At 36.4% G+C, this 14,661-nt stretch overlaps 1 protein-coding gene across 1 annotated transcript in view; it reads right to left on the bottom strand.

Annotated features, from left to right (window-relative positions):
- Window positions 1–248: 248 nt before the first annotated feature.
- Window positions 249–14,661, bottom strand: part of LOC306857482 (cadherin-12-like) — a gene marked incomplete at its 5' end in the record, with an annotated part of 225,742 nt that continues 211,329 nt past the window's right edge. Inside the window, 4 exons of the mRNA XM_079397461.1 lie at window positions 249–1,551; window positions 9,041–9,292; window positions 12,198–12,315; window positions 13,982–14,103. Coding sequence (XP_079253587.1) covers window positions 1,028–1,551; window positions 9,041–9,292; window positions 12,198–12,315; window positions 13,982–14,103 — 1,016 coding nt within the window. The 3' untranslated portion in view covers window positions 249–1,027. The remainder of the gene's footprint in view (window positions 1,552–9,040; window positions 9,293–12,197; window positions 12,316–13,981; window positions 14,104–14,661) is intronic.

Below are 14,661 nucleotides of genomic sequence, written 5' to 3'. Positions count from 1 at the left end.
CCTGTTAAAAATAAAGGCTCCAAAATGTTTTTGTAATGATGGTCCCACAACCTTTCATTGAACAGTTCTTAAAAGAACCTTTTTTTTTTCATACTGTGAAAAACATTTTAATAATACAAAGAACCTTTTTCCACTATAAAAGAACATTGTGTGCAATGGAAAGCTTCCATGAATGTCGGTTCTTCATGGAACTTTAAGAGTGTACAAAAACCTGGAACATGTTCAAGCAGTGATTTATTTTTCCAAGTGGTGTTTATTTAAGAAAACTGTGTTTATTACAGGACTCAACTGTAATAGCTCATGTTTAGGCCTAATTTTTTTTTTTTTTACAACAAATACAAGTCTATACAAGTTCCTCTTGGGACTGCAACGTCCATGTCCTCGTGAGGAGCAAATAATTATGAAAATCCTTGTGTCTTCAAAAAAATAAGAAATTCATATTCAAATGATAAATAGATAAATACATAACAAAACAATACAACTCGTCTCAACAGCCTCACAAATAAATAAATAGAATCATAAATAACATTCAAAAAAATATCTTTGGCCAAACGAGGCCCATGTAGACATTTCCTCCTCAAAACTCTTTCCACCGAAGCTCGAAATCCAGGTCACGGTCAACTTCGGTTAGCAACGCCATTCATCCTTAAGAAGGGTGACGAAACAAAGCTAAACCATAAAAAGAAGAATAACAACCCAACTCCATTGAGGCACTTTTTAAGGATGTCAGAAAAATTTTGCATCATCTATGTGGTTCTTTTTTTTTGTGAAAAGCAAAGCTGAATAAATATGACCGAAAACCTACAACATTCATTTACTGATAATCCAAAGGCTGCATTTTATTCTGGCTTCCTTTATCCTCTCTTGTTTTGAGCATGAAATCACAGCAAACAAAAAGAAAAAAGGTGAAAAAGAACAACTATAAAATAATGTAACAAAATCTGGTAAGAGAAAATAAAATGTCAAAGTTAAATACACATCTATGTTTATTTTAAACCCAGTGTAAAAAACTGAAATTAAAAAAACATCAGTGTTTGTTTTCAGTGGTGGTGCTGGATGTTACATCTGATTGGCTCTCTGATCGTTCTCCTAATATCCCTGCGAGGGTTTTGAAGCGAGGCCCCCACTCGTTGAGGTAATCATAGTCCTCCTCCGTTTCACCCTTTACAGACTCTATAGAGCTTAAACTCTCGGCCACTGAGCCCTCGCCCTCGTAGGCATACGTGGCCAGCGAGTCGTACGGCGGGGCGGAAGTGTCACAGTCGTGTTCTTGCAGTCGCTGACTGATGAAGTTGCTGATGTCAGCACTGTTCTGCGAGGCTATTGGCCGCCGTGGACACAAACCAAACTCTGGCTTAACGTCTCGGCGAAACAGGTTCTCCTTGATGACTTTGGGGTTGCGAAGGGTGCCCATGTCGAAGGCGTGCGTGTCCTCTTCGCCCCCTCCTTCATCGTCGTAATGGATGACATTGTCACGGATGTCCTCTTTGGACGTCATGAGAGTTTCTTTCTTCTTCTGCCGCCTAACCCCAACATAGAGAACCACGATCACTGCAGTAAACAAACAAGCAGAACAGAAAGGAAAGATTAGCATCTTTGTATAACTATCATATCCATGTCCATGTCCTCAACTCTTATATCGCCCAAACAGATCTACGGACGATGCCATCTCTCACGTCCTCCACTCTTCCCTCACACACATAGACAGCAACAATGGAAATTATGTAAGGCTGCTATTCATTGACTATAGCTCATCTTTCAACACTATAGTCCCCATCAAGCTAGCATCTAAACTCACAGACCTCGGCCTAAACTCCTCACTCTGTGACTGGATTCAAGACTTCCTCACCGGCAGACCTCAAGTGGTGAAAGTTGGCCAGTTCACCTCAAACTCCATCACTCTGAACATAGGAGCCCCACAGGGTTGTGTCCTGAGTCTGCTGCTCTACTCTCTCTACACGCATGACTGCGTGTCCTCTCACAGCTCCACATCTATTATCAAATTTGCGGATGATACTGTGGTTCTGGGCCTCATCTCCAACAACGATGAGACCGCATATTTGGATGAGGTAGAGAGACTCACATCATGGTGCCAGGACAACTGTCTCTCTCTGAATGTGAGCAAAACTAAAGAGCTGATCATGGACTTTAGGAAGAGTCAGCAGCAGCCCTACACTCCTCTTATGATCAGTGGGACCCCTGTGGAAAGGGTGAGTAGCTTCAAGTACCTCGGTGTAAACATCTCCGAGAACCTGACTTGGACTACACACATCCAAACACAGGTTAAGAAAGCCAGGCAAAGACTGTACCATCTGCGACAGCTGAGGAAATTCAGGGTCTCACCAGCAATCCTGAAAACTTTCTATTCAGGGACCATAGAAAGTGTATTAACTCAGTGCATCTCAGTGTGGTATGGAAACAGCTCCAATCAGGACTGCAAAGCACTACAGAGAGTTGTGCGCTTAGCTGAGCGCATCTCAGGGTCTGCTCTCCCCTCTCTGCAGGACATCTACCTCAAACGCTGCAAAAATAGAGCTGTCAAAATCATCAAGGACTCAAATCACCCTGGTAACCGACTATTCACTTTGCTTCCATCTGGTAAGCGCTTCCGTAGCCTGATGGCAAAAACTGAGAGACTTAGGAGGAGCTTCTTCCCCCAGGCCATCAGGCTCCTAAACTCTAACTCTGTGTCATAACATCACTTGATTCCATGTAAATATCACCATATCAATAAGCTATTCATAATTTTTCTCTACCTCATATTGCTGCTATTTAAATACCCTGTACAACTTTTTTGTACATTCTTTTGCACATTCCTCTTATTACTATTTAAGTCAACAACATACTGACCTGCACATTTATATTTATATTTTAAATTTTATTATTTTATTTGTTCTACTTTTCTTTTTCTCAATATTTGTATTCTATATAATCGCACTGTCCTTGGAGCAGACCTGACTGACATTACACTGCTGGTTATACTCTGTATAATTGTGTATGTGACAAATCAAAATCTTGAATCTTGAATCTTGAATCATTTAAATGAGCAGTCGTGCTTTTCAAGCTGGTCAAAACAATGTGACAGGGAAACAAAACACAGGCAATTAGTTTGTTACAATTAGAAGGCGGGTCTTCTGTTCCTATGGACTTTGTATTGAACATTGTGATTTCTCCTATTAATTTTTCTACGAGTGACTCAAATCGTCCTCATTATGCTGTCTGTACAATCAGGGAGTGAGGCAGGCAGAAAGACAGCATAGGCTAGTGGAAACACTCTTGTCGTTCAATCAAGGAGACAACCCCCTCATTTGTCAGAGTTTTCCATGATTGGCAAACAGCTCCTGACTGCAGTCATCATTTAGAGACAGAATGAAAGCTGCAGCAGTAATGTGTACCCTCCATCTGATGGACTCTCTCACCCATCATGTGTGACTATTTCACTCTCGTGTTTTTCTTTTTTTTATTGACTGGCCACTGAAGATCCACAGCTATAGATAGAACGACAGGGATAGATAGATAGATCTTCTGTTAGCCTATGGACTTCAGGAGGTTCTGAAGTCCATAGGCTAACACCTGTATGTGTTTATCAGTATGCAGCAAATTAGAGGAAACTGCTAATAAACAAACAGCAAGGTTGTTTATATATGCTCCAACAGTCTAGACGAGTGTCTGTGAGAAGACAGCGCCCCCAAGTGACAGACATCTGCACTGCATCTCTCAACCCTTCAAATCTGTCAGACATCTAGTCTTTTTTTGTGAGTCCACGTTTGTGATTTGACTGGCATTCGCAGAAGATGGGTTTGCGTTTAATAAGCCCTCATCCTCGGGACGCTGATCTCTCGCTGTGTCTGCCATGACTGCATCCGCGGAGCGGGAAATGGGTCAGTCTGACAAATGGAGCACTGATAATGGCTAATCTCCAGCTCGACAATGTGTTCTCTTTCTGTGCTGTCTGTGATCCTGGCTGGCACCTTTAGCAAGGACGCGGTGATGCTGTGAGAGGTGCTAGCCGGTATCTCACAGGAATGGGAGCTGAGAGATAGGGTCAGTCTTCAGAGCACTGCAGAAGTCTCTTAAATACAAGCTGTCATGTCGGAAGAAGAGGGATTGACTGTTTTTTCACAGGGGTGTGTGAAGACTAGTTTAGTGAGGATGTCAAACAGACATCAAAATCACAGGACTGAAGTTCATTAACTGGAAGTGGTATAGGAATTAAAGGGATACACAAAGTCCTCACAAAAATGAGCTTTGGTAAAAAAAAAGATATCTGAATAATGCTGGTAACCAAACAGTTTCCGTTCCTATTGATTTCCAATGTATGGACAAAAAATGCAACAGAAGTTAATCAGAACCACAACTCCTAATTGGTTATCGATATTCTTTAGAATGTCTTCATTTGTTTACTGCAGAAAAAAAACGAATAAAGTATACAGGTTTGGAACTATATGAGGGTAGGTAAATGATGACAGAATTGACATTTTTGTGGGAAAACTATCCCTTTAAATCTGTTTCCAGTATGGAATATATAAGGTAATTATCACTTTTTATCTCTCAATTTGGACTTTTGGTTTTTCACAATTCAGAGAAAAAAAATTATATAAACTTTTAACAATGAACTCACCATTCTGACTTGTTTCTTTGAATAAAAATAGATTTAAATTTAAAATAGATTTAATAATTTTTTTTAATTATATTTTTTTTTCTTGTGTTGGAAACAAGCTTTGTAATAGAGAGATTTGTAATATCAGCTGAACACTAAAGTCATTTCTGAAGTACAGCAATTTAGGTAGATACTGCAGACAGATAGTTTGAAGACAACCTTTTGATTTCAATTTTTTTCATAAAGAATTGAAATAGTGTGTGCTTGTGAATTATGGCATACATTAAGGACATAAATAAGAAACAAATAAGAGTCTATTTTATATTGAGTTTAACATTGCCATTGTCAAAAATAACTCCTCAGCTTTGCTAAAGGTGAATCATTTTCTTCCAAAATATCTCCTTCTGTTAATGTAATGCATTTCTGTTTTCTTTCAACCATAATGGCTACTGCAGGAAGGTCTAAATTGTATTTGAGGTCTCAGTCTGACCCTTTTCCTTTTGTGATTCTATTTAATTTGCTCTTTTTTGAAAAAAGGAGCCAGCCTACTGTTCACTGTAGGTGTAATGCTGAGGGATAAACAAAGGAAATGAGCTGAAATTTGATGGAGGAAGTGGACAGAATGCTAACTTGAAACAGCAGAAAAGGTATGGCAATGAAAATAGTAACATCTAAACAAATCAGAGTGTTAGAGCTCATTAACATCATGAAATGGGTAAACTTGAGTGAATAAGAAGACAAAATATGATTTGAGAAATAAGAAAAGACATGATTATCACAATAAGAACAGTAGTTTCATCAGGAAGATGAAGAAATACATGTAGAGGATTAAGTTAAATCATACTTTAAAATGGGATTTACAGTCATGGCCAAAAATATCGGCACCTTTGCAATTTGTTCAGAAAATGCAACACTTCTCTCAGAAAATTCTTCCTATTGCAAATGTTTTGGTATTAACGTACTTATTGTTTTTGTTTGCACTGCAACAACACACAAAAAAAAAAAAAACAGAAGAAAAGTCAAACTTGATAAGATTTCACACAGAACTCAAAAATAAACTGGACAAAATTATTGGCACCTTGTCAAAATTGTAAGAAATAATTGCTTTTCAGCATGTGATGCTCCTGTAATTTGTATTTAGACACACCTGTGGCAAGTAACAGGTGTGGGCAATATAGTAATCACACTTGCAACCAGTTAAAATGGAGAACAGTTGATTCAACCTTTGTGTTGTGTGTCAGACTGAGCATGGAGAAAAGAAAGTTTGTGGAAAAACAGACAATCTCAAGGTTACAAGTCCATCTCCAGAGATCTTAATGTTCCTGTGTCCACTGTGCACAATATCATCAAGAGGTTTACAGCCCATGGCACTGTAGCTAACCTCCCTAGATGTGGACGGAAGAGCAAAGTTAATGAACAATTACAACAAAGGATTGTTCAAATGGTGGATAAAGAACCCCTATTAACGTCCAAACAAATTCAAGCTGACACCAACAGTGTCAGCTTGCACTATCCGTCGCCATCTGAATGAAAAGGGATGCTATGGTAGGAGACCCAGGAGGACACCACTTCTGACACAAAGGCATAAAAAAAGCAAGACTGGAGTTTGCCAAAACTTATGTGACAAAACCACAATCATTCTGGGAGAACGTACTGTGGACAGATGAGACAAAAGTGGAGCTTTTTGGTAAAGGACATCATGGCACTCTTTACAGAAAAAGAAATGAGGCTTTCAAAGAAAAGTGAAGTCCCTACAGTCAAACATGGTGGAGATTTAAAGATGTTTTGGGGTTGCTTTGCTGCTTCTTGCACTGGATGCCTTGATTGTGTGAACGGTATCATGAAATCTGATGATTACCAAAGAATTTTGGGGCGCAACGTAGTGGCCAGTGTCAGAAAGCTGCGTCTCCACCAGAGCTCATGAGTCTTCCAGCAGGACAATGACCCGAAACACACTTCAAAAAGCACTCAGAAATGATTACAAACAAAGCGCTGGAGATTTCTGAAATGGCCAGCAATGGAGAGATCTCAAAACAGCAGTTGGGAGAAGGCTTCCTTCAAATCTGAATGACATGGAGCAGTTTGCAAAAGAACAGTGGTCCAAAATTCCAGTAGAGATGTGTAAGAAACTCATTCATGGTTACAGGAAGCGATTGATTTCAGTTATTTTTTCCAAAGGGGGTGCTACCAAATATTAAGTTAAGGGTGCCGATAATTTTGTCCAGTGGATTTTTTGGGTTCTGTGTGGAATTGTATCAGATTTGGCGTTTCTTCTTTTTTTGCCAAAAAAAATAAAAATAAACGTGAGTACCAAAACATACTGTTTTTACAGCATTTTTTAGCAAATTAATTCCGCACTAGTTGAGCATAAGAGACGTCTTTCAAAAATACTTATTAAACATTTTATTCCAAACGTTTGACCAGTAGTATATGAAAAATATTGAATTATGTATACGGTAGATGACCTCTGGCATACTGCAAGGTCAAAGCTTTGACCTCTGTTCGCTTTCTGCTCTGGTTCACAGATGATCTGCATGACAAAATGTTCATGTATGCTTTCATCTAAAGTTTCAGTCTGGTGGACAGACACATTTGAGACATAAAAGCTGCAGTGTACTGCATGCGGATATCTGTGTCTGAAGTTCATTCGAGGACAGCCGAGTGCTAACCTAATTTTGTTGAGTATGCTCTTACTTAATGACTAGCCAACCCACACAAATTACCATGGAAACGAGGCCATAAAAGTCTCCACTTCATTCCTCACCCCTCCACCTCAACCTCCCACTCACCCTGTATGCAAATGAGCCAGGTTTATAACTCCAGAGATTTCCCCGTCTAGACCTCGGGGGTTAAGTTAACATGGAGAGTAATTCAGCCTGCGATTTGATGTTAATGACACTCAGAGATTTAGGGCTTTTACTATGACGTTGATGGGCGAAGACTCGTTAAAACCTGTGCTTATTTGTTTTATCCAGCTATCGTCCTCCCTATCTATCTAGAACGACCAATAAACAGGCACTTAATTAACAAGTGTGTTTTAATTAAACCACCCCAGAGAGTTTCAGAGCGGCCTATGTATCTTTCATCTAAAAAAAGCACGGGTCCATACAGTCCAAGAACAGCCTAAAGCTAGCAGAAACAAATTATTCATGAAATCAAAACTGAAATATATGTTATAAATGCACATTCCTACCATGGATAAAAAAAAAAAAAAAAAAAAAAAATTCCCCTCACAATTGAGATTTTCGTACAACAGCAAGATTTAAACTCATAATTCAAATTTTCTTTCTCAAAAGATAAAAAGTCCCAATTTTTTTTTTTTTTTTTTTTTTTTTTGTGGTGGAACAAAACAAACAAAAAACTTGGAACTCCAAGAAAAAAAGTCAGAATTGCGAGATATAAGCTTAAAATTCCAGGGAAACACAATTCTGAGACTAAAAATAAATCAAAATTATAAGATGTAAAACTCAAAATTCCTAGAAAACGTCAAAATTGTGCGATGGGAACATAATTCTATGAGAAAAAAAAAGACAAAGAAGAAGAAAAAAGTCAGAATTGCAAAATATAAACTCAGAATTCCGGGGAAAAGTGTCAAAATTATGAGATGGAAACAGAATTATATGAGAAAGAAAAAGAATGATTCATAATTGCAAGATGTAATTCCTTTTTTATACTTTCTTCCCCCCATGGTGGAAAACAAGCTTCCATTCTTTTCTTTTTACATTAAGAACAAAATCCACTTATTTTTCAAACCTTTCCCTCAAACCAAATGACTCATTCATGCACTTTTCATTATCCAATCAATATGTTTTTTTTCCTTTATTATACGATTTCACTTTAAAATATGTCATGTTATAGAAATAAAATCAATTGCGAATGTGTTTCATGAGTTCAAGGTAGGTGTGTAATTTCAGAACTACTACAATCACAAAATAGCATACTACAGTACTTCTATTAGTATGTATGTTGTGCACAGTATGCAGATTTTCTATGCACAGAATACCCAGATGGCCTCCAGCAGTACATGTGTCAAAATGAGCGTGATATAACACAGTGCACTGAACAGAATGTACAGAACACTGTATCCCATAATGCAATGCACTCAACATGACCTTCCTTGTCTTTTGGGATGGGGAAACTGAAAGAATCACATAGTGAAATGTTCTTTGCACCAAATTGCAATCAATCAATCAATCAAGAATAAAATTAAAATAGTAGACTGTGTATAGTATATACTGTACAGTATTTAGTATTTAGTATTCCTTTCCAAAAGTAGCCATTTAATGAAAAGTTTGTTTGATAATGTGATTCAGAAGCAGTATGCATTGTCACTCCAAACAGAGTTAGGATTACATCTGGTATATGGAGTCTGGATAGGGATCTCTCTCTCTCTCTTTGTCTCTCTCTGTCTAATGCTCTGATGGATGAATGTTTGCTTACCCAGCAGTATGACGATGCACACCAGAATAGCGATCAGGGCTCCGGTACTGAGGCCCACAGGGAGGAAAATAGCTTCAGCGCTGCACGTTAATAAAGATCCATCGGTGTCACAGCCGCACACACGGATGGTGAGGGTGCTGGTGCTGCTCAAAGTCTGAAGGCCACCATCCTCAATCACCACCAGAAGATGGTAGATCTCCTGAGAGCGCCGTTTGAAGCCGCCACGCAGAGTCACCACACCGGCGGTGTTATCTGAGTAAAGAAAAATAATAATAATTTTAAGACTTGTCATGCCAAATAATTTTTTGCCCTTATTTAATCAAACTTTTTTATACATTTAAATATTTTTTAAATAATTTGTTATATTTCAAATTAAATCTGATTATATTTAAATATATTAAGTAGCAAAGGAAGCATTATGTTGTTATATTATGTTACATTATATTATTTAAAATTATATAAAATTTTTATTTTATATTACTTTACACGTTTATGTTCCTTTTTATCATGCTTCATGCTTAAATAATACACCAAAACACACATACACCCATATTTTGTTATATTTTACCATAACTTTACATATAATATAATATAATATGATCCCCGGATTTCACAGACAAGGCTTAAAACTAGTCCCAGACTAAAATGTAAATCTGAGCTGTTTCAACTGAAAGAAATTTGCACTGATTGATATTAAAATATATCAGTGTCTTTGTCTCAAGATACACACCAATAATGTATTTTTTTAAGGCATGTTTAAAGGCATAAAAATCACATGGCATAATCCTGGTTTAGTCTAAGACATGTCTGTGAAACCATAATATAATATAATATAATATGCATCTATCAAAGATTATTATAATATATAATATAATATCATATTTTATTAATATTTATACATATAAAAAAATGTATTGAAAATTATATTTATTAAAAAGTTTGATTAGGCTTTGCAAGCAACAAGGGAAGCATTTTCCATTTAAAGGATTACTTTAACCACACATTTCATTTTTATTAAGCTTTATAGCTAAACAATACCCCAAAATTGCAATTCGAATTTGCTTACAAACTAGCAGAGAGCTACTGATTGTTTGGTGACTTTAACAGCCCAAGAGCTCCACAGGAATGGTTCTTGTATCATTATAAGGTAGCACTATTGATTTAGAGTAACCGCTGTATCCTTCATCGCAAATGATATTGTGTATCCCAAGGAGATCTTGCATGATTTTTCATAGTGAGCAAACTATCCAGTGTTTAGTGCACTCTGCAGTCTAGTTCAACAGGGACATCACACTACAGCTGAGAGCCGAATCCCCCTCAGGGCTCCAAATAATATGCTTTTTCTCTGTGCTGAGAGTGTTTGAGCCTGAACATTCATCTGAAATGATTTCAGGAGGTAGAGAAGTGCTTTCACATCATACCTTCTGACCTACTGTAACATTACTTTCCTCTTCTGGTCAACTGAGATTTATAACTTCCTCAAGGCTACTCAATAACTCTGACTTCTTTCACGTTTTTATGTTATGATGTGATACTAAAATAAGTAAAAAATGCACAAGATGCACAAAATGGTGCATTTTTAATACCTTTCAGTATTGAATTGTATAAAAGTATATCTTATAGCAACATCATTTTGCAGTCATCTTGTGAAAAGCACAGCTACGATATCTAAAAATGTGAATCTCCATACAAAAAATTTTTTTTTTTATAAGCTCTTGTTCCTTATAGCAAATCCCCCAGGATTCAGCCATAAAAAGGTAAATGGCAAGAAACAATGTAGCTCTTCATGTTTTGTAAAATTAGTGTGATGTAGCTGGTGTGTTAATGTTCAGAGAAATGACATGTTGTCAAAAGAGTTTGTCGGCATCAAGGCTACTGCAAGTTGCTGGTTGTGAACTCCGATTAGCCCACCTGACCCTGTCTCTGTGACTTTATGCTTGCTACATTTTCTTGACGGGTGAGCATTTTCAAAAAAATATTGCATGTTACAGGTAGCCTGTTTCTCCTCTTTTCCTGAACTGCCCTCAGCAGAAACTGTCACCTTGTCCCAGCAAATCACATCTTAAGCGAGCATTCGTGCCTGAAGTGAGAACAGGCGTTCCATCAGGCCAAAACAGTGGATGTATACAGTATGTGCAGAACAGCACATTAGCTGCGATGGAAAATAATAAACAACTACGTAAAACACAGTTCCATGACTTTTACATAAATTAAACCATTTTTAATCAAAGGATTGCATGCACAAAGAGCAATATATATGCAGTATATAGATACTACTGTTCAAAAGTTTGGGGTTAGTAAGTTTTTTTTTTTTTTTTTTTTTCTTATAAATTATACAACTTTTTTTAATCAATTTGATAATATTATTATAAGACTTCCATTGCAAAATATTTCTGTTTTGAATAAATGCTGTACTTTTTTATTTATTAACCTAATATTAATATATATATATATATATATATATATATATATATATATATTAGATGATATATATAAATATATATAAATGGGATAAATGCAGAGCACAAGTTCCGAGTATGGGTCAACATTGTCACATCACTTTCACTTTCATATACAGTATATACATACATGCACATATACATATGGGTAGTTGACAAATAAAAATTGGACTGTGTGCTATGGTGTGACAAAAACTTAACATACAAATAACATGAGAATAATGTATCTTCATTCTTAGATTTGCAAATAGCATGACAGAGGTTTATCTTCAATGTTAGAGGTTATTTATGTTTATTTTTACATTTTTCCGTCACACCATAGGACACATTGATACGTCAACTACCCATATATATATATAGTGAAATATTATTAGATTATTATGAATACAAATTAATATATATATATATATATATATATATATATATATATATATATATATAATTAGTTAATTTCAGTTGTATTTCTTTAGTGCTTTAGTACAATAAACATTAAACAGCTTCACAGAGATAAATAAACAACTACAACAAAAATCTGAATAAATTATGGAAACACAACCATGGAGACAATTCATTAAATTATTTGTTATAAATATGCAATTGTTATTATTATTATTATTAATATAGGCTATATATTGTTTTCTCTCTCTCTCTCTCTCTCTCTCTAAATCACTTTACTAAGAAATAACAGACAGACTCACTTCCAAAGTCTCTGATGGTGAAGTTTTTGGTCTTCACTCCCTCTTGAGGGGATTTGAAGGAAAATCTTTGTCCGGCTTGAGGAAGATCCTGGTCTCTTGCACTGATGACCTGAATTACCTAGATGACACAAAGTTAATCGAAAGATTATTGATCAGGGTTTAAGAAATTTAACATAAACAGTCTCTGATGGTAAATTTGAATATTGCTGGACACCCAGAACGTGGTTAAATATGTAAAACTGAATAAATATAGTCTTTTAATGGATAATCGCTTGTTTAAATATTTTATGGTGAGCATTAATGTTTTTGACATTTCTTAATGATTTATGAAGGTTATTAGTGCACAGTGGCATATCATCTCTTATACTAAAAAAATATACATTAATTATTAAAATTATTCATATCTTCAGTTCTTTATGGACAAACCAAATAAACATAAGTATAGAAAATGTATTAGTCGGAGTCAGTGTTTGCTCTTAATTAATGGAGATATACAGCCATATAATATATTCCTTAGAAGAAAAACAATCCACTTCACAGTGCTTTATGTATATGAAACAATTACAATCACAACATTAAATGAAGCATGAGTTAGAAACTAGTCACAAGTGCATGAAGAGAAGTGGCTTCCGGCAGTATGTGCTCAGTAATGTTTAATCAAGTGCTCCTGTGGTTTTTCTCCTTGATTCTGCATCTAAAACCAATTAGTCTGCTTTCACAGCCAGCGATCATGGTACACTGTGAACTAACATTACAAGCAGATCAATCTTCCGTAGCAAACAGACGTCCGTACCGCCCACCCTCCCGCTGGTGTCACCTGTTGTAGGACTGTCACCAGCGCCACAGGTGCATGCTGGGTAGGACCATTAGCGCAGCACTAATGCAACACTTACCCACCAGGCTCTTCCTGTCCAATGTATCAATCAAACCTCACAGTTCTGGCCAGACGCGTTGTATCCATTCAAACTAAGAAAAAGGCTCTAAACTAAGAAAAAGACTTGTAATAGAACTTAAATAAATAAATAAATACACATCACATGAGTATGTGTTCCTTCCAAGTACCTAGTAAATCAGGCCAGTGAAAAAAATATAATAAAAATAATAAAGACATCCTGGCAACCACCTAGCAATGCCCTAGATACAAGCAGGACTGTAAAAATAGTAAAATAAAATAAAATTTAAAATAATAAAAACACCCTAGCAACCACCTAGCAACGCCCTAGATACCACTCCAAACACCTTAGCAACTGCATAAGTGTTTTTTCTTCTCCTTCCTGGCACCTAGTGAAGCAGGACTGTGAAAATAAAATAATTGCAACCACCTAGCAACGCCCTAGATACCACTTCAAACACATTAGCAACCACATAACAACATCCTGGCAACCACTAACCTCATTCATTGTGGTGGTGAGCTTTAAATGCACAACAATGACTCACTTTTGTTTTCACATAATATACAAAGAAATGCAATAGGAGACAATATTGTATAAAATATCTCGCAGCATGTTTTCAGAAAGGTTTTCCTGTTTACTTAGGTTCAGTGGTTCAGTGTATGTGGGCAATATACAGTAGATGAGGAAATGCTCTGGCACACACACACACACACACACACACACACACACTGTACCTGGCTAAAGCAGGAATATAGTGCACTTTCAGGATTTAATGAGAGTGTCAGACTCTGGAGTCTGTCATACATCATCTTAAATGGCTCATTAGACCAGAATTGGTTTTGGACATGCAAACATACACACATGCAAACACAGCCATTTATATTCACTCACCTGCCCGACTTTGGCGCTCTCACACACAAAGGTCTCGTAAGGCATGGCCAGCTCTGGTGGAAACTCATTAATGTCCAGCACATGAACTGTGACGGCCACTCTGCTGGTCAGCACTGGGTTATCTACACAAAACACACAAACATAAGATATTATGACCAACAACACACTGTATGTCATGAGTAATGCAAAACACACATTACAAGCTTACACTTGCTCTTCAGTTATGGAAACTTTTCAGTTCCTTAGGATGATTTTTAAGATTTGTAAACCAGTTATTCTATTTTAAAGGATACATAAATTGTTAAAGGATTTTTAAAAGAAAAGACAAAGCAATAATTTCTATAATTTTGGATTTCTGTCTAAAAACGTTAAATGTCATATTTTCAGAATCTTGAAATAAGAAATGTTTCTTTAGCAGCAAATCAGCATATTAGAATTAGGATCATCTGACACCGAAGACTAGTAATGATGCTGAAGGAATATATTAAAATATATTGAAATAGAAAACAGCTATTTTAAATTGTATTAACATTTTACAATACTATGCTTTTTACTGAACTTTTAATCAAATAAATGCAGCCTTGCTGAGCATAAGATACTTCTTTCAAAAACATTTAAAAAATATTACCGACCCCAAACTTTTGAACGGTTATATAGTTCAAATACATTTCTATTTGAAA

Source organism: Barbus barbus (assembly GCF_936440315.1).
Source record: "Barbus barbus genome assembly, chromosome: 38".
NCBI lineage: Eukaryota > Metazoa > Chordata > Actinopteri > Cypriniformes > Cyprinidae > Barbus > Barbus barbus.
This window is presented reverse-complemented; position numbering and strand designations above follow the sequence as displayed.